Source organism: Eschrichtius robustus, chromosome 2 (genome assembly GCF_028021215.1).
Source record: "Eschrichtius robustus isolate mEscRob2 chromosome 2, mEscRob2.pri, whole genome shotgun sequence".
Lineage (NCBI taxonomy): Eukaryota > Metazoa > Chordata > Mammalia > Artiodactyla > Eschrichtiidae > Eschrichtius > Eschrichtius robustus.
This window is the reverse complement of record NC_090825.1, coordinates 145,162,705-145,183,404: the sequence shown is the minus strand read 5'-3', so window position 1 is coordinate 145,183,404 and position 20,700 is coordinate 145,162,705. Positions and strand designations below refer to the sequence as shown.

The following is a 20,700-nucleotide window of genomic DNA, read 5'->3' as shown; positions in this document are numbered from 1 at the left end:
AAATAATAAATCACTTTAGCCTCAAGTCTGCTGTTTGCCCCCTTAACAGCGCTAACAACCTTTGGGAAACTTACAGAGTGGTAACTGAATATGCCCATTACCATATATTATGAAATATCCACATGGGAGTCAACACTTATGAGCATAAAATGTGACTCTGCAAACAGAACGTGTGCACCAGCAGGTGTACACCATGCTGTAACAAATACCCAGTAAGCCCTGGCTGACCTTTTCACTCTCAGTTTAGTGGTTTTCTTAGCTGCTCACTTTCATTAGGGGTTTTGGACACATCAGAGGAGGATTTTAAATTAGATTTACTTCAATACAGGGAAAACTCGTATACAACACGCTCTTTGTGTTTCCAGGGTCAAAGCGCCCTCATAGATCTGAGGACAAAAGCCATTAGAGTTAACTGACATATGAGAACGGTATCTCTCTCCACGTGTTATCGGCAGACCACCAAGTCAGAATCTCTAAGTGTCTTAAAATGCACAGCCCCACTGAGGGGAGCTGCATTTTTTAGCAGCTCTCCAGGTGACTCCTAAGCATACTCGAGTTTGACGACTTTTGCAGTAGTTTAAGAAAAACAGAAGGATCACACCAGATGCCCGTTCACTATGGCTCTGTCACTAGCTCGCGGCATGGCTTTGGGAAGGTCGTCTAACCTCTCTGGGCCTCGACAGCCTCATACTGTTTGCTACACTCCGTCAAGGCTAAATTCCATACGTGAACCAAGCCAAAAGCTGCACGCAGCTTCCATCCCAGGGAGCAGGGTTTTGAGTCTCACCACGTAGAGCTGTTTCCAGATGCTGCCCCACTCCCAAAGTGTCGTTGTCACTTCTTGTGCCAGAGGAATTTCCGCAGGAATAATGTTCTCGATATCTCTACTTAAGGTGGGAGAGAAAATGGTGTGAAATTCAGACCCGGGTGCTAACAAGACGAAATGCTGGCAAATTTGCGTTAAGCTGCAGCTGGTGAGAGGGGCCTTCCTGGCAGGAGACTAGACCGCCTCTACTATCTACGCCGATCACATTATGCAGGCGGCAAGGGACTTCCTTTTTAATGTCCTCCTTCATTGGGTGGGCCCTCCAAGCTCATTATTCAGGAGTAATCTACCTTAATTCAGTTCAAAGGCAGCTGCCGCCAGTGAAAAGCTTGATTCTCCACATTCACTAGTACTCCCTCAGAATCGGATCTGAACACGGATCAGCTTGCATTAGATCTCCCACCCCGTGAGGGAAAGGAGACAAGTAAACACAGCACAAAGAAGACGGATCGGCTGAGCATCCTTCACATCTGCCAAGTCAGGTTTTCAAAGTCGACAGGACAGTGACATCCACGAGCCACTGGAGGGTCAAGTGCGGGGAAGGATGGCAAATACCTTTTTTTCTCCACTGTCACTTCTTTGATGTGGATAAAGGATTTAGGAAAAATGCCCTGTTGGGGATAAGACAAGACAAGGTGAGATAGCATGACGTGTCCCTACAGAAAAAAGCTGACCCCAGGTCTTCATGATTTTTCCAAAAGCTGCTAGCTGGTAAAACCCTCAAACTTTACAGGAATAATCCCAGTCCAAGAGAACAAGTGGTAGGTGCCAAATCTACTCTTTTAGGTCTGGTTCCTCTCCAGTTCTTCAACAGTTGTTCAGGATCCCACAGTAGCCCTAGATCGCAAAGGGTGCTCCAACCCCATGGCGGACACTCACCCTATCAGATGGGCAAGGCTGGAGTGCCTGAGAGACTCACTCTAAGGGAGAAGAGCGCTCTGCCTCTCCCCTCTCCTGCCCGGGACAGCAGCCACCCCTCACAGTCAGGAAAGGTCAGGTCCTGAGGCAACAGTGTCCCTGGCTGCATATGGGTTGCTTTGATTTAAGATCTCTTTCTCTCTGGATTTATTTTATTGTTCATGATGGAAGAAGGAAGAAGCATCTATCATTTCCTTGCTCTATAAGCTTAGCTCCGTTAAGAGAAGTTGATCAATTGCTTGGAAATCCCTTCATAAATTCAGCCAGCATGTACACGGGGGACATCCGGTCACTGGGCTAGACATCGTGAGATGTAGGGAGATGAGCAAAGCAGGCACTTGCTCCCATGGAGATGGCGGTGTGCTGTGGGGCTGGGGCAGGGGAACTCCCTGAGGGCGGAGGCTGGACCTCTCCCTTCTGAGTCATGTTGCACACATAGGTGAGGAAATGATGAACGCCCCAAGCAACGCTAAAGAAAGGCAGTAGGAGATAATTTCAAATAAAAAATGCACGATTCCACGGGACTCGAAAAATCATATGTGACTGGCATATTAGGAAAAGTTTCAGGGAGAAGAGAGCTCTGGAGGTTGACCTTAAAGAATGCGTGAAAGGGGAAGGCACTGAGGCACAGCGGGGAAATCACAGGACACAAGGAGGGAGGAATCGAATCAGTCTGCAGAGGAGCAACAGTGGGAGATGAGTGCCCAGGGGGCTGGCAGGGTCATGTACAGACATCCAATATTGTCCCAGATAAAAACAAATTGACCTCACCTGCAACATTTTGTGCTTTACAAGGTATCCCCGATACCAGTCTGCAAAGAGAAAACAAAGAAACAGGTTTTTCGTCTATTCGTACAAGTTCCTTGCTGGGTTTTGTTGTTGCTGTTTGTTTTTCACTGGCAAAGAAACTACTGCGAAGCGCTTTAGACCTCAGGTACAGATCAAAGCCCTAGGATTCAACAGTCTCTTGAATTAGTTGCCAGCATCTCCAAAAAGCATCCACAAATACAGGGATTTCCCATAAAAATGCAAATTTCATCCTTCTTTTGAAAAAAAAAACAGGAGGCCCAGAGATGGTGGCCAGTACTCCCACATGGTTGCAGTTGGCTAGTGGTGAGAAGCAGCTGGGCCCATCAGACACGGCAGGCGCCTCCAACTCACCAGCCTCTACCCAGCCCCCCAGTTACTTCCATTAACTGCCTGGGTCCTTCCTGTGTTCATATGCATGTTTTCAACCTCCGCCTTAGGGACACAGAAAGGCTGAGAATGTCAGAGGGAGTTTGGCAAACATCCTAAAATAATGGCTGCAGTTCTAACAGCAGCAAATTGTGTCTAAAATGTGATTTGCAGAAGTTAGCCATTACAAAACAGACAAGTTCAGGGATGGGTAAAAGGACAGGAATTTTAAGAGATTCTTCCCTTTTGCAGGAATATCAAAAATGACTCAATTAACAGAAATCCAAATTATACACAGTCCTCGGACAAAATGGGCCTCAGCATAGCAAGTATTGATGACTATAATGAGCCTACTGGCCTTTGAAATGATTCAAGCACAGCCAAGTAGTGGCATTTGTCATCTTGTAAATAAAAAGCGTCTGTCGGGAACCTCATTAGCAAACCCTCATTACTGGGTTGACAGATTGTTGTCGAAATATGTTCTCAACAGACATCCGTGCAAGCTCCAAAACAAACAACTTAAAATGCAAAGTCACCCCACCCAGTCATGCGCCAGCTTGAGGGTCAGGTCATAAAGAAAGTTCTAAAGCAACAGGGGCCCAAAGTGGTTCCTATTTTGAAAGATAGAAAGGTAGAGGAAGGAGAGAAGGAGAAAAGGAAGGAGAGAGAAAGGAAGGAATGGAGGCTGGAGAGAAAGAATCTCAGGTTTGGAATAAAAAACCGTTCTAAGCACTCTTCACATATGAAGCCTTTTAATCTTCATAACAACCACATGAGGTGGGAAATTCAATTATCCCATTTTACAGAAGAGTGGCCCACCTGAGGCACAGAGAAGTTAAGTAACTTGACCACAGTTACACAGCTAGTAAGTGACAGTGCCAGGATCTGAATGTAAACAGCCATCACACTGTGCTTCCTGTCTAATGGAAGAAGGAGCATGGTATTTGCCTAATATTTCCATCCTCCCAACATCTGAATCCCCAAAACTACAACCCCACTAAGTACTTCCAGTGGTGGAAAACTTTCTACTTCATGAAGAATCACATTCTATTTTCACACTCCTCTAATAATTTTCCCTATAACTATCGGTAATAATTAACTGTGAACAATAATGCTTATATTATATTAACAATAGTGCTTGCTGTGTGCCAGGAACTCTGGTAAAGTTTTTTGTTTTGTTTTTCTCAAATTATAAATTAATCTTCACAATGATTCTATAAAGTAGGTACTGTTATTGCCTCAATTCTGCAAATGCAAATAGAGAGGCACAGAGAGATTAAGCAACTTGCTCATGGTCACACAGCTAGTGAGTAATGCAGTTAAGACCTAAACCCAAGCATCTGACTCTGGAGGTGACACTCTAGTACTGCACTAGAACAACCTCCTTTATTTGCAGTTCTTTCCCATTCAACCAGCAAGATATAAGAGCATCTCTGTAACATTACTAGCTACCAATAATTGATCGCTTAATGCACACAGAGCTGTATGCTAAGTGTTGTACATGTATTCTCCCATTTAGTGCTCATATCCATACTGTGAGCTAAGTAATATTCCCATCCTGTAGATGAAGAAATTGAGATTCAAGTCAGTTGAGGTATGCCAGGGTTCAAGGGCAAGTCTGTGTGGCTTCAAAGCCAGCCCTCAAAGCTGTTCCCCCACATTGTCCCCCATGCGATGAGCACAAATACAGATAACGTTCTCTTAAAGCACAGATACAGTTAAGGGTTTCTTGGTTGCAGTGACCTGAATCCACCTTATTGGCCAAGGCCACCAAAATCCACCAGATAGTAGGAAAACAACCAAGGGACCACTAGTCTGCCCACATCTGGCTCTCCACGACAGGGGCTCCATCAGGGACCCTTGCCTTCCAGTGACATTGCCCTCTCTCACCCTTGAGAATCAGTGACTTGCCACCCCTTGTCGGTATCCTGATTCGCAAAACTTCAACTCACTCCTGAGCAAGAAATCGACTGACGCTTACCGCCAGCGTATATACATTCTGGCTCCCAGATTTAAGTTCAACAAACACTGACTGTGCACCTACTGTGTACATGACATTGGGCCAGGTGCTTTCAGAAATAAATCCCCAGTGATCCTTGATGAGACAGGCTTACCACCATCTCCACTTGCTGGATGATGATAAAGCATCCACTGCATCAGAGCTGTCCTTAGGACTTTTTCCGATATCCCCAACCCTGCTGAATCACTGACCTCTATGACCCCTGATGTCCACTCCCTAATATGGTCACCAGTCAGTTATATCTGGCTGTACTCCAAGACCTGACTGGGCAGATAACAACAGTTGGCACACATAGCAAAATCCATGACAAGAGACGCCATGATCAAAACCAGGCTCAGGGTAACACAGCATTTACCACACCCCAGGACTTGTCCCCTGGCTTAAAGCCCTTTCAGTTAAGTAATAGAAAGGGCTTTTTTTTGTCTAACCCTATCCATGAAAACTTTATAAATAGAAAACTCACAAAGTGCATCCTGGGGAATATGAGGAAAGGGAATTTTTTTTACCATTCTTATGGAAAATGATAAACTCCAACTGTCCTCCTTTCCCACATTCCAAATATCAAAATGAAATGTACCTAAATTCTCTAATCACCCAGGAGTTGCGTGGGGAGGGGAAAAAGGAGGAGAGATTAAAAGCATCCCAGAACATCAAAAAAGAATCCACATCCTAGAAATCCAGTCCTCTCTCTGCCCTCTCCCGGCAGTGTGATCTTTGGTCATGTCACTTAAGCCTCAGTGTTTTCACCTGTCAAATGAGGAAAATAACAGCTACCATACACGGTTGTTGCACAAACTATTGTTTAAACAGAATTATGAAGGTGAACACATCTGGTAAAGGTACAAAACCTTAGACTGGAAGAAGACATACCAATTTCAGGATGAGTGTTACCTGAAGAATGGACAAAAAGACAAGAATGGAATAGGAGAGGGGTAAACAGGGGATCTCAGTTGCACCTAAAATGTTTATTTCTTTAAAAAAAATATGTATGAACTAAACAAGGAAAAACGTTAATATCTGTTTATTTGAGTGGTGTGTGCCTGGGTGTATTTCACTTTCCTGTTTGATTGAAATATCTAATAACATCAAGAAGAATATAACAGAAGCCAGTATCAATCAGTGGTTAAGGGTATGAGCTCTGGAATCAAAGCCTGGATTTGAACGAAGATCTGCTACTTCTGCGTGATCTTAGGCAAGTTAGTGCATTTCTCTAAGCCTTAGTTTCCTTATTTGTAAAATGTGAACAATAATAGTGCCCGTCTCATAGGCTTAAATTAGATAAGGAATTCAGAGTTTGTACGGTGTCTGGCATATGGTAAGTGTTAAAAAAATTAGTAAATACAATTATGTCATTTAAAAATCCATAATCATCATCATCATCATTAACCAGAGAAACTTAGGTGTATTTTCTATTTTATTTCCAGAACCTACAGATTTTGAATATTGTTCTTTGGATTTTTTGTGTTTTTTTTTTTTTTGGTGAAGTCATTTCAACATATTCCCGTAACAACAAAGTAAATGAAACATTCTTCAAATTCAACATAATGGAAGTTTAGTGACGTTTTAGCCTCACCCACAAACAAAAGGGAAGAAAACTTCACTTACCAACTCCCCACAATGAAACAGCCTTACTTAAGAAAATGGAGTCCCTTTCATACCTTCTAGAGCAGATCTAAACAAAGGACCATCTCCCTGCAAAGTGGCACTTTAAAAAAATACCCTATTAAGTGCGCATAATGTCCCCCCCCCACCCCCGCCGTGCCCTAAAAGCAAAGGACTCAGATGGGTCAAGATCACTCTCGGTGGAGTTGTCAGTAGAGAAGAGGCTGCATGGCTCTGGTGTACCCCACTCAGCAAGTGGGAGATTCAGAACTCTTCATGCAGAGCTCTTTGCAGCTGAACCAAGGTTGAGGTGATTCACATGTGCCAGCTTAGAAGGAATTCCAGATATTTTTAAGTGAGAAGAACAAGTCCCAGAATGGTTATGTACAGTATAGTCCCAGTTTTTAGAAAACAATGACAATAAAAGCTGTGCCTTACCTTAAGGAGGTTAAGCTGTGTCAACTTCCTCCCTCATCCCCTCCCCTTGTTCCATTTTACTGGTAAATGAAATTCAAAAGCACCTTGGAAACCACTGTCTAGAAATCCCATTCTCTTTGCCACTAAGAGTGGGCCCCCATGACCCGGGCAAGTGTGTGTATCAGTAGATGGAATGGAACCTTCCCTGTTGTTCTGGAAAGGAAGAGTCAGGTAGCAAATAACTGAGAGTGGAGTAGACATTCCCTCTGAAGGGCTCATAAGAGTCTAAGTAACCTGGGATACCCCCAAGGAACATCCCCTCACCACTGTCTAAGTAATCAGGAGATGGGAGTTGGTCTTCGGAGGTAGCTGTTGTTGCCTTAGGAGTGCATGGTAGGTAGAGCTCTCTTACCCCCAGACCAAATCCAAGCGTGAAGGGTGCAGTCCCGAAGATTCACTCAGAGATATAGCGGGCATCTGGCATCTTGTTCCCCAGCTACATGGCTATTCGTGCAGGGGACTGGCTGATCTTTTGGCTTATTTGATCAGGAAGTCAAAGAATCAGAGAGAGAGCACCCCAAACTCCTTCTACCCCCAGGCTTGTTTAAGCTAGGAAAAGGGAAGCAGGAGAGGAGCATTAAACTGCATATGGAATTGAAGCCTTCTTTTGAGATGTTGTTAAATATCAGGAAAGACGTCAACCAAATATAACTGAAGGAAGTGATTGGGGAAAAATAACACTCCTTTTTCACATTTATTCCCCCATGAGGAGTTCTGACTACTTCATAAACACTTACATGTGTTTTCCACATCTAAAATCAGGAAGCAGAATGTTTATGCTGCCTCTGGGTAGGAGAGGCAGTCTGAGAGATGTAATATGGACAAAGAAATAGGCATTAGGATGTCTATTAGGAAGGCTTAGCAATGGGCGCCCTTCTGAATTGTTTGAGTTTTTATCACAACAAAATATTACCTAAAAGGAAATACTAAAAACATTAGAGCTCTAGTGAAAGGAAATTCATTCATGCCTAAGGTTTCAGCTCAGATTTTTGTTTTCCCCATTCATCTGGCTGAGTAAGTTTAGTGCACAGGCAAAGAAGGGCTAGCCTCACCCACTCCAGGCAATCAGAGGGCCATCTTCTGTGTTCCCTGGGCGATATTGCTAAGATAGATACATACCTGTCAGTCTCCGTGTAGCTCTGTTTAATGGGGGGAAGACATGGAATTCAACACAGAGTACCTAGGAGCCACGCATGATGCTAAACAGCTTCTCTACTTCTCTCATTTTATCCTCATAACACACCCAGAAGCAAGGTGATGATAATCCATTTTTGCAGGTGAGAAAACTGAGGCTTACTTCCCTAAGATCACTAAGCTAGCGGGTAAGTGGAGCAAAGAATAACTTCCTGATTCAAAAGCCCATGCTTTTTCTACTTCTTTTCTTTCTCTTTCTTCTTTCTTCCTTTTCTTCCTTCCTTCCTCCTCTCCTTCCTCCCTTCCTTCCTTCCTTCTTTCTTTTTTCTTTTCGTGGAGGAGAGTGGAGATTTTAAAATTATTGAAAAATACAAAATAAAAATATTCACATTCCTACCACCTAGAATTAATCATTGCTGATATCTGGAGAAATGTGCTTTGAATCTTCAAGACTATATCTATTCTATTCCATTCCCCTCTCCACTTCTCAATTGTATTCCTTTTTTTTTGCGGGGGGCGGAGTACATTTTACAGTTTTCGAACAATGACGTTCTTTTTGGTAGTCGTAACTATCATGACTTTTAATACTAATTTTGACAAATCAATTCACTTGGACTCAATGCTCGCCAGTACTTCCTCTTATCACAGCTTTTCAATTCCTATATTTTAACATTTTGATTCATCTCTCAATTGGCTGGATTTTATTTTTTGAGTAGGTTTCTGCAAGATGGTGATATGAGCACACCTATATCTTTTCTACTATGTCATTTTGACTAATTTTTGACTAACACTGTGGTTTTCACTTTTTTATATCTGCAGAGGAACTGTTTTCAACTGGAATCATAAGCAGAACTCCCCGCATGTAAAAAAGGTAAGACCAGGCCTGATCTCAGAGCCCTTAGCCATCTAAGGCCCTCAGGGACTCTTAGGATCCTATAAATTCCAGTTTGAAAACTCTATATGGGTATCAGTGCATGCATGATAAATCCTAATAATTTTCATACCAATTCCTCAGATATCTAGAATCAGTCTAACAGACTTCCAAATGTATTTTCAAAGTATTCATGAACTGGCAATCACTTGCTAAATTAATATGTCCAGCTCTTTCCAGAAAAGTACTGTGGCTGCTTATTACAAGGATGCATTAAAATAAGACTGATAAAACAAAATTTAAAATGGGAAACCAGAACTAAAGAGCTTAGGAGCAAGGAGGTTAATCCCCAAAACAAAGGTGACTTGAGTCAGCAAGTGCAGCCTTTTTGAAGGTCAGGCTATAGGCCAGGCAAAAGTAAAGAAAGGCTCTGATTACATGCAACCTATGTGGTCAGTTTCCTGCCCTGAAGCACTTTCTCCAGGGAAATTGCATGAAAAGAAGAAAAAAACACTCATCTGAATTTCAAAATGTAGGACACAGAAAACATTCTGAGGCTTTTTCACTGCCTTGGTAGGCATGGGGTGGAGAAAAGGGAGCAGTCTTAGGAGAGTGGAGACAACAGCAACTGGCTCACTGTGTGAGCCTAGGCGAGTCATTTCTCTTCCCTGAGCCTTGCTCCTTCACCTGCAAATCTGAGGTCTCTGCCTGTTTCTCGGGATTAGCATCCAGTAGCACAAAAGTGACACTGAGGAGAGTTGTTTTGCTTGCTGTTTTTATTTTCAATCTTTGCCCTTGGTAGACACCTAGAGTTTGCTTATCTGCCACTGAGTAGAACTACATTTGTAAAGGGTAGGATTGCACTGTGGGAGGAGGGCAGGGTGTTTGGAATCAGATCCCTACCCCTCCCCTAGTCCCACTCACTCTGTGCGTAAAATAGGGCCAGACTGGGCACTATAGAGGCCTGGACACTGAAAAGTGCATGATGTCCAAAATAACAACAGTGGGCTTCCTGGTGGCGCAGTGGTTGAGAATCCACCTGCCATTGCAGGGGACACGGGTTCAAGCTCTGGTCGGGAAAGATCCCACATGTCGCGGAGCAACTGAACCCGTGCGCCACAACTACTGAGCCTGCACTCTAGAGCCCACGTGCCACAATGACTGAAGCCCACTCACCTAGAGCCCATGAGCCACAACTACTAAGCCCACGAGCCACAACTACTGAAGCCCACTCACCTAGAGTCCATGAGCCACAGCTACTGAGCCTGAGCTCTAGAGCCCACGAGCCACAACTACTGAGCCCATGCACCACAACTACTGAAGCCTGCGTGCCTAGAGCCCATGAGCCGCAACTACTGGAGCCCGCGTGCCACAACTACTGAGCCTGCGCTCTAGAGCCCGCGAGCCACAACTACTGAGCCCGTGTGTCACACCTACTGAGCCTGCACTCTAGACCCCACATGCCACGACTACTAAGCCCACATGCCACAAGTACTGAAGCCTGCATGCCTAGAGCCTGTGCTCTGCAACAAGAGAAGCCACCGCAATGGGAAGCCTGCGCACCGCAATGAAGAGTAGCCCCTGCTCGCCACAACTAGAGAAAGCCCATGCACAGTTACCAGGACCCAATGCAGCCAAAAATAAATAAATAAATAAATAAATAAATTTATTTTTTAAAAAAAGAAATCCTTAAAAAATAAATAAATAAATAGCAACAGTACTAAAGCATAAAATAAATGTAAGGAAGGTGAACAAAGTTCTCATTTCCCCCATGATGATTCCTTTAAAGCTGCTTTGAAATATCAAATATCAAATTCTTTCTCCCTCCAAAAAGCGTTTTCTGTTTGTTTGCTTTTTGGTTTGCATTTGTGTGTGTGTGTGTGTGAGTGTATGTGTCCGTGTGTATATGTGTATGTGCACACGCACTCCTTCACGAATCTGCAGAGGCGCCTTGTTAATTGCATATAGCTAATCTAGGGCTGAAGATACCACCTGTCCTGCAGGTGGCTGTGAGGAGTAACTAGACTAACATGTTACGGGAATTTAGCACAGTACTCACTATGTGGCTAAGAACCCAAAGATGGCTAGCTCTGTAGGCAACCTCCTTTCCTCCCGCCCTCTATTTCCCCTTGAGGGGGCCTCCTTAACAGTAGCACACCTGCCTCCTGCCCACCCCTCACCCCCATCCCAGCACAGGAGAGCCTAACCCGAGGGATTAGCTGGGGAACAGGGACAGAGCCCACTCTGCCCTCCTTTCTCTTTGCTCTGCCTGACCACAGGAAGGACACACACTACGCCCTCCACACAGCAGGATTATAGTCAGGCCCAGGCAGGGAGAGATCTGTGGTGGTCCAGCTGGGCAGTGAGGGCTGGGAGAGCCTGCCTGAATGTAGTCAGCCCATGAGCAAGCTCATTCGACACTTACACCCAAGCCGTGCTCCCAATGTCAATTTTATCAGTGACATAGGTGATACATTGATTTCTAATGGCCTGACTCATGAGTCCAAGGCCATTAACCTTCGTGCAAACTTTAAAAACCACCCCCTACCACCACCATCGCCACGATAGTGGACACAGCCCAACAGACACTTGGCTTCACAAGAGATGACACCTCTGTGGGAAGAAAGAGATGCCATTTTGCCCAAGACAGGGCATCCAGCTTGCTGAAAGGAGTGAGCACTGCTCCCTGGCCCAGATGCAGTGCCCAAACCACACAGCTGTGTACAGCAGTCCTCCTGGAATCAGGATTATAATTTACTGGACCCTTCAAAACCCTAATAATGCTGATATTCCTTTATAATGGTGTTGAAACTAATAAAGAAGTGTATCTAGAAGGTGTCATAGGGCCCAACAGCTCCATGGCTGGGCAAATAGAGAGCACAATGAACATCAGACCATCCAGTTTGACTTTTGTTTCTAAGTATGAATTCCTACAATAACAAAGCATTATTTTCAGTAAATCTGAAATACTAATATTAGCAAAATGTATTTAAAAAGACCGCACAGAGGTGCAAGTTCCAAGAGAGGGCTGGAGGTGCTGGGTATGTCCTGGGGATGTTCCAACACCATCAGCAAGCTCCTGGCATCCAAGGGTCGCCTGGGCCAGTGACTCACCTCCACAGGTCTCCTGTATTCGCACCACATCGCCAATCTGCAGGGAGAGCTGGGGGACTCCGCTCCCTTGGAAGTTGTATATGGCTGTGAAATGGAACAGAGAGGCAGCCTGGTGAGACCTCTGGATACCAAGAATCTCTGCTCCTTCCTGCCCTTCTTTTCTTGACTTTATCTGATGACCATGCAGCCCACATGGCTAAACCAAACCAATGTAGAAACCACTGCCTGCCACAGGAGTCAATGCAGGCCCAGCCTGGCTCCCAAGGGCCCCCATTCATTAGTCAAACATGACCTCTCCCTAGCACAGGTCCTGCACTCCAGTCTGAGTGACAAGGATGGCGTTTATGTCATCTCCCATGGTTGACCTCCCACTGTACACCCTGCGTGTGCTCAGCACATCCTCTCATTCCATTCCCACAGCAACCCTGCGAGGTGTAAACTGTGATCCCATTTTGCAGATAAGGAAATGGAGGTGCTGAGAGGTTCAACAATTTGGCCAAAATCATCAGGCTAGGAAGTGACAGGAAAACCAGTATCTAACTTCCATATTCTCAGCTGCTATTGTGGGCTACTTGCTGCTCCCCAATTACTCCATTCTGGTGACAGCAGCCTGAAATGCCAGTCTTTCTACCACTCATTTACACTGTCTACCTTCCCATTTACACTGTCAGCTTCCGGGGAGTAGCAGTTGGCTATGAAAACACCCAGAGTCCCCTGTGTGGTACAGGAGCCTCTGCTAATCCCTCGGAATGTGAGATTACACTGTATCATTGCAGTGCTCAGCCCCTGCTCAGCATCACTTGCTAAGTGAGGACCAGGCCATACTGTTAACCTAGGGATGAAGCTTGTTTAAGGAATATCCAGCTTGGAAGTTCTTCAAGAACAGAATAGGACACAATGATGTTTGATTTGACATGTGAATCAAAACACAAGTGTTTCGATTTAAGGAAAGACCTTCAGCAGGATGGATGGTATGATCCTACAAGGTTGTCCTCATTCATTCATGCAGCAGATATTCAGTAAGTGCCTACAATATGCCAGGCACATGCTAGGCACTGATCTTGCTCTTTTGGTGAATACACAAGTAAATATAAGGTTACAAAATATGATACATGTGATGTAAGAAACAAATAGGGCCTGATAGAGGAGGCATCAATTTTTGTTGGGGTAGTTAAGAAAGGACCCCCTGAGCTGATTATACATGGAGGATTCAAACAAGTCAGCTATGGGAACAGAAAGGGGGGAAGGGCATTTCAGGAAGTGGGAATAGCATACACAAAGGCCCCGAGTAAGGAAGACACTTGGCACATTCAGAGAGCAAAAAGGAAACTGCTGTGCATGGAGTATAAGGGAGGAGGGGGTGACACAGAGGAGGCTGGAGAGGCAGGAACCAGGTCATGCAGGGCTTCACGATGACTTTGGGCTTTACTCCAAGAGAACGGGAAGCTGGATAGATTTTACTTAGTTATTTGGTAATAGCTTTATTTAGATACAATTTACCCACTTAAAGTATATAATTCGATGATTTACTCACAGAGCTGTGAAACCACCACCATGATTAATTTTAGAACATTCTCATCACCTCAAAAAAGTCCCCTGAGCCACAATCGGCCACTAATCTACTTTCTGTCTCTATAGATTTGCCTATTCTGGACATTTCGTACAAACAGAATCATATAATATGTGGTCTTTTGCAACTGGCTTCTTTTACTCAGCACAAGGTTTTTAAGATTCATTCATGTTGTAGCAACTATCATTACTTCATTCATTTTTATGGCTGAATAATATTCCACTGTATAAAATACACCAGTGGATAGAAGGCTGAAGGCTGTTAAGCAGGGGAGTGATGTAACCCCATCACGTTGACTGCTGTTGGGGGAGTGGATGGAGGGAGGCAGAGTGGATGTGGCGGAGCCCATGAGGAGACCCTTGCTTTGTCTCTCTAATCCCAGAGGTCTTTGAACCAAGGAGAGACTTGCTGCTGATGAACCATGTGACCAAGCAGTGCAGGAGGTAGATTAACTAAATGAGAGGAATCCTGAGTCCTCTTGGTAGTCTTACCACTGACTCAGTTCATTCCCTCTCCCTTTGCTCCTCAGTTTCCTCATGTGTCAACAAACAAAATGCATTTTAAAATTACTTCTTCGAGTGAAATCAGCAAAAACGGTGAAGTAGGGAGTTCCAAGCGCCTGTCCCTCCAAAGAAGCAATTAAAAATCCAGCAAAAATGGTCAGAATCAACTTTATCAGAACTCTGAAAAATAGTCAAAAGTTTATAGCAACCAAGCAAATACTTACTCAAGAAAAGGCAACTGAAACCTGGTAAAGTTTTGTAGCATTTTAACTTATCCTTATCCCATTCTCTACTCCCCATCTTAGTGGCAGTCTTGAAGATGGTGTTCCGTGTTCCTGTGGGTTCCTGGGGCTGGAGGGAGCAAAGCAGACCTTGTCCCAAGAAACTGTACAGTAGTTGCTTGTTTTGATCTGTCTGTGGGCTCCCTGAAGGACTAAAGTCATGAGCTTGCCTTTATTTCCCTGACTTGGGACTCTCTTAAGGGAGAGAAGCAGCTATGCAAAGGGCGTTGATCAAAAACATTTAAAGTCAAAAGAACTAACTGCTTCCATACAGGGCAAAGAATATAAGTTTGGGCAAACAATAATACCACTAATAAACCTGGGAGGAAAGGCTTAGGAGTGAAATGCTTTGGAGAATAAGAGCTTTGAAGAATACCACCTGTTGCAGGGGATCTAGAAGGCCATGCAGAGTTGGACACATGTTGAAAAAGGATGGGAGAAAGCCCAAAGCTCTCAGCTCTTGTTGACCTTCAAGCTCCATACAGGGAGGAAATGCAGGCTCAGGCAGAGTTGTAAATGGCCTGGCTAAGTGTTGAATGTAAGCCCCAACACACGCACACAGCTGCAAAGACTAGGTTTTTTTTTCTCTCAATTCCAGGCATTTAGAGACTTCAGTGACCACATGCAACAAACAATACAGTCTTAACAAAAATACTTTAGAAAAGTCACTAAACAAACAAACTACTACAATCTGTATCAAGCAGTGGCAATAGCCCTGGCAAGGAGGGAGACTCTGACGTCTGAGTTAGCACATCATAATATTCAAGATATCCAGTTTTCAGCACAAAATTATGAGGCATGTAAGAAACAAGAAAGTATGGCCCATTCACAGCAAAAAGAGAAATTAATAGAAACTGTCCCTGAAGAAGGACAGACACTGGACTTGGGAGACAAAGACTTTAAATCAATTATCTTAAGTATCTTAAGTATCTTAAGTATCTTAAGTGCTCAAATATCTAAAGGAAACTATGGACAAAGAACTAAAGGAAACCAGGGGAATAATGTCTCAGAAAATGGAGAATATAGTCAAAGAGAGAGAAATTATAAAAAGGAATCAGATAAAAATTCTGGAGCTGAAAAGTACAACAACAAATGTGAAAATTTTATTAGAGAGGTTCAACATCAGATGTGAGCAGTCAGAAGGAATCAATGACCTTGAAAATAGGTCTGTTGAGATTAGCCAGACTGAGGAGCAGAAAGAAAAATAATGAAGAAAAATTAACAGATCCTAAGGGACCTGTGGAACAATACCAAGCACACCAACATCCACATAATGGGAGTTCTATAATGAGAGGAAAGAAAGAGAAAGTGGCAGAAAGAAAATTTGAAGAAATAATGGTCAAAAACTTGCATTTGATGGAAGACATGAATCTATACATCCAAGAAGCTCAATGAAATCCAAGCAGGATAAACTTAAAGAGATCCATACCAAGACATAATAGTCAAATTGTCAAAAACCAGAAACAGAGAGTCTTAAAAGTAGCAAGAGAGAAGCAATTCATCATGTTCAATGAATCTTCAATAAAATTAACACATGATTTCTTTTCAGAAGCCAGTGAAGCTAGAAAGCAGTGGATGACATATTTAAAGTGCTGAAAGAAAAAAAAAATGTCAACCAAGAATTCTATATCACACAAAATTAATCTTCAAAAATGAAGGAGAAATGAAGAGATAAACAAAAACAGGGATTCCATCACTGATAGACAATTGGAAAGACAAATACAGAAAGCAATAATTACAAATCCATGGTAACAGGCATGGGGTGAATAAAGATGTAATGTGTGACAGTAACAATACAAAAGGGAAGAAACAAACTTATATAGGAGCAGAGATTTTTGCATACTATTGAAGCTAAGTTGGTTTTAACTTAAACTATATTGTTATAAACGTAAGATAATGGTGGTAAAACTCAGGTTAACCACTAAGAAAATAACTAAAAATTATAGAGGAGGGAAAAAACAGTAAACCAGACAAAATCAGTTAAACATAGAAGAAGGTAGTAATGAAAAATTGAGGAACAAAAAAAGATGTAAGATTCATAGAAAACAAATGGCAAAATGGAAGAAGTAAGTCCTTCCTTATGAGTATATACTTCAAATGTAAATGGATTAAACCCTTTTGTCAAGAGGCAGAGATTTACAGAAAAGATTTTTTTAAAAATCCACCATGAAATAAATAAATAAATAAATAAATAAATAAATAAATAAATCCACCATGATCCAACTATATGTTGTCTACAAGAGATTCACTTTAGGTCCAAAGATACAAATAAGTTCAAAATAAAAGAATGAGGGAAAGAAGTTCCACACACATAGCAACAAAAAGAGAGCTTGGTGGTTATACCAACATTAGACAGAATAGACTTTAAGTCAAAAATTGTTACAAGAGACAAAGAAGGACATAATATATTGGCAAAAGAGTCAATACACCAAGAAGATATAGCAATTATAAACGTATATGTACTTAATAATATAACACCAAAATATATGAGGCAAACATTGACACAATTAAAGGGAGAAATAGATAGTTCTACAATAATAATTGGAGACCTTAATGCTCTACTATCAATAGTGGATAGAACAAGTAGGCATGAAATCAATAGGGAAACAGAAGACCTGAACAACACTATAGATAGCTAGTCTTGGGACTTCCCTGGTGGCGCAGTGCTTAAGAATTGCCTGCCAATGTAGGGGACACGGGTTCGATTCCTGGTCCGGGAAGATGCCACATGCCGCGGAACAACGAAGCCCGTGTGCCGCAACTACAGAGCCTGCACTCTAGAGCCCGCGAGCCACAACTACTGAGCCCGCCTGCCACAACTACTGAAGCCCACGTGCCTAGAGCCCGTGCTCCACAACAAGAGAAGCCACCACAATGAGAAGCCCGCACAACACAACAAAGAGTAGCCCCCGCCCACTGCAACTAGAGAAAGCCCGCACGCAGCAACAAAGACCCAAAATGCAGCCAAAAATAAATAAAATTTAAAAAAATAATAACTAGTTCTAACAGACGTATACAGAATACTCCATCCTACAATAGCAGAATATATTCTTCTCAAGTGCACATGAAACAGTCTCCAGATAGATGACATGTTAGGCCACAAAACAAGTCTCAATAAATTAAAAAAAGACTGAAATTATACAAAGCATCTTTGCCAATCACAAAGGAATGAAGCTAGAAATGAAAAACAGAAAAAAAAAAAAACTGGAAAATTCACAAATACGTGTAAATGGAACAACATACCCTTCAACAACCAGTGGGTCAAATGAGAACTCACAAGCGAAATGAAAAAATATTTTAAGACAAATACAAATGAGAATACAACCTATCAAAACTTATGGACGCAGTGAAAGCAGTGATCACATCAGTGAAGAGGCCTTGGAAAGAAATGAGGTCAAAACCCTTCTCAAATATAAACAAGCGGCATTTATAATGTTCCTCCACTATATCACAGAGAAGCATCTTCTCAACTGCCCTTTCATGTTGTCATCACAACTACTGCATGAGGTAGTACTATGCCCACTTTACAGAGGAGGAAACTGAGGTTCAGATGGTTTGAGTAGCTTACCCAAGACCCACCCACAGAGTGGTAAATCACAGAGCCAGGACTTCATCCCTGTCCTGTGCCTTGTTCATTCCCTGCATCCACTGCCTCTCCACAGCATCTGATGGCAGGTGTTCAGGTGTTCACCAGACCCTGCTTCAGGCTTCTGTTTGCCACACTCTCTGAGCTGCATTCTCTGCGGGAAAAGGAGGAAACTCGTAGGCTTTTTAGTCCAAAGACCTATACAAATCAGCCCTTTCACCAAGGGACCAACTAGCCTTTGTGAGTATTCATAGGGGTGGGAAGTCTCAATCCTGAGAGATAATAAAGCTTGGGAGTTATGAGCCAGTGTCTCTGGAGTAAGACAAATGTGGCTCCTGAGCCCAGTTCTGCCCTTTGCCAGCTCTAGTCTCAAGCCCAGGGTTGCAGAGTATGATTGTGCAGGCTTTGTCCGGCACAAGGCCACCAAGCCAAAGAGAGCAGTAGAGGCTGGCACCCAACCTCTGATCTGCTTGCCAAGGCCTGGGCCCTACCTAGGCACTGTGTCCACCAGGGGAGGGGTGTATCTTTGTAATTCACACAGAGGCACTGTAGGGGGCCAGCGGCAGCCTGCCTGAGCAGCAACCTCACCTCCCCAAGCCTCATTTTCCTCAACTATAGAAAGGAGGAGATGATGGTCCCTACCTTGAAGAGTTCCTTGGAAGCTTGGCTGAGATCAATACACAGAAAAAGTCTTTACTCTGTGTCTGGCCAGAGTAAGTGCTCAATAAAAAGTAGTCACTTTTCTCTTTATTAGCACTATAATACCTCCTAAAGCAATCCATTCAGAGGAACTCCTTCAGAGCTCTTCTTTGTGTCACCTTTAAATCTGCTTCCTTGCAGTTTGCATTCAATGGCACTGTCAGTCAACACTGAATAAAATTAAACCTTTGTCCAAAAACAAACCTTGAGAGGACCCTCAGGGGGCTCAGAGTTCTCTTCTCCTGCATAACGATTCCCCGTTTCTTCATTCCCTCCACACTTGGCCTCATTTCAAATCCTGTCCCCACACAGGCTGCTAGCATTTGGACCCACTCCAGCTTGCTGATGCCCTAACTCTGCAGACTCTCCACTCCCGGATCCCTCCAGCCCCAGAGGTCTGGCTGAGGACATGCCTGCCAAGGAGTTGGGCAGGGCCACAGAGGCAACTGAGGTTTCTAACAGAAGAAAACCATCCATGGTATGTGTTTGCCTCTGGAGCACTAGCAAATTAGTTCTGTCCATCAGATATTTAAAGGGTAGGGCAAGACTCTATTTTGTTCCCAGACTATATCCTTCCCACCTTTCCTTAGGAATCTCTTCCTCACCCTCTGCCCAGCTCTGTCAGGTGAGAGGTGCCAACCCATTGGCTTAAGAAGGTATCTTGGACAGACCTTGAAACTTCATATTCAACATGGAGGTCTGTGTTCATTCCAAAGACTCACATCATATGAAAATGAAAGTAACTGACACTGCCATTTAATTTATAAATGTATTTCTGCCTTTGCATGAGGACCTCTGTTCTCAAGGCTCCATTTGGGGAAAAGCAGACATTACTGACAAAGGAAGTGGCTTTGCATACCGGTACCCAATTCTGTTAAGTTTTCTAAATGACTAACAGGAAACTTTGAACCAGAATGCCACTCTTTGGTAAAGTTTGACTGCTTATCTATGAATCTCTCCTGAGTTGTTTCTGACCAGTGTCAGAACAGTTCATCTTCTTCCCCATTCCCTGCAGGCCTAACCACCCTTGAGTTCTGAGTGAGTGATGGAAAGGGCCGGAAAACATGAGGAAGGTATAGGAATAAGTAATAAGTAAAAATCACTGAAATCATACATAGCCTGTCCCACCCTGGCCATGCCCAGATAAACAAGTGGTGAAAGGATTCCCACAGATACCCATTCCAGCTTCCCCTTTCATACGAGGTCTCCGTGCCTTGGAGAATACTGGCACATCCCAATGAAGGATTTGACCTCTCCTTGTATCAAAATACTATACTCAGGAGCCAAGGCAGCAGCTGGTCACTGATAAGCCTAACCAGACCAAAATACTTATGACCAAAGATCAAGGGGGTGCTTCAAGTACCAGGGCTGTCTGAGGTCACTGAACCCAATGAGGACTCTCATGTTGGAAATCCAAGAGTGTCAAGCCAGTGGGAGCTTTTGAGACAGGTGGGACTTCCAACAACCCTGGAAATCAAATCTACTGATTAGCCACCAACTTCACTTAAATGTATTGAAATGCCCTGCTCATCAGGAGCCCAAATCAAGAGAAATAATGAAAAAGTAAACATACCATTGCTACAGCATGCAGCTCACAGAAACAAATAGGGTTGGGGGTCTCTGTGCTTTGGGCAATGTTAGGAGATAAGTACAGTATTTCACTTGGATTTATACACGAGGAAACTGAGGCAGAGAGAGAATAAACAATTTATTCTAATATCTCTAACTAATAAGAGAGTTATCCAGAAGTCTGGATTCTAACCACTTCATATACTGCTTGATGCCCCACAAATGGTAAACACACATACTATGTACCAAGCACATGTTATTTTTCAACAGGTATTCATTTGAGCACCTACTGTGTGCCAGATACTGTTCTGAGTATTGGGTAATAGTGATAAATAAGACAGACAAAATTCCTCA

At 43.3% G+C, this 20,700-nt stretch overlaps 1 protein-coding gene across 1 annotated transcript in view; it reads right to left on the bottom strand.

The window, feature by feature from the left end:
- DOCK2 (dedicator of cytokinesis 2) overlaps nt 1-20,700 on the bottom strand; it is a 417,766-nt gene that overhangs the window by 384,698 nt on the left and 12,368 nt on the right. The window contains exons 2-5 of the mRNA XM_068534609.1: nt 12,139-12,222; nt 2,516-2,556; nt 1,382-1,437; nt 788-884 (exon numbers count right to left, since the gene is read on the bottom strand). Coding sequence (XP_068390710.1) covers nt 788-884; nt 1,382-1,437; nt 2,516-2,556; nt 12,139-12,222 — 278 coding nt within the window. The remainder of the gene's footprint in view (nt 1-787; nt 885-1,381; nt 1,438-2,515; nt 2,557-12,138; nt 12,223-20,700) is intronic.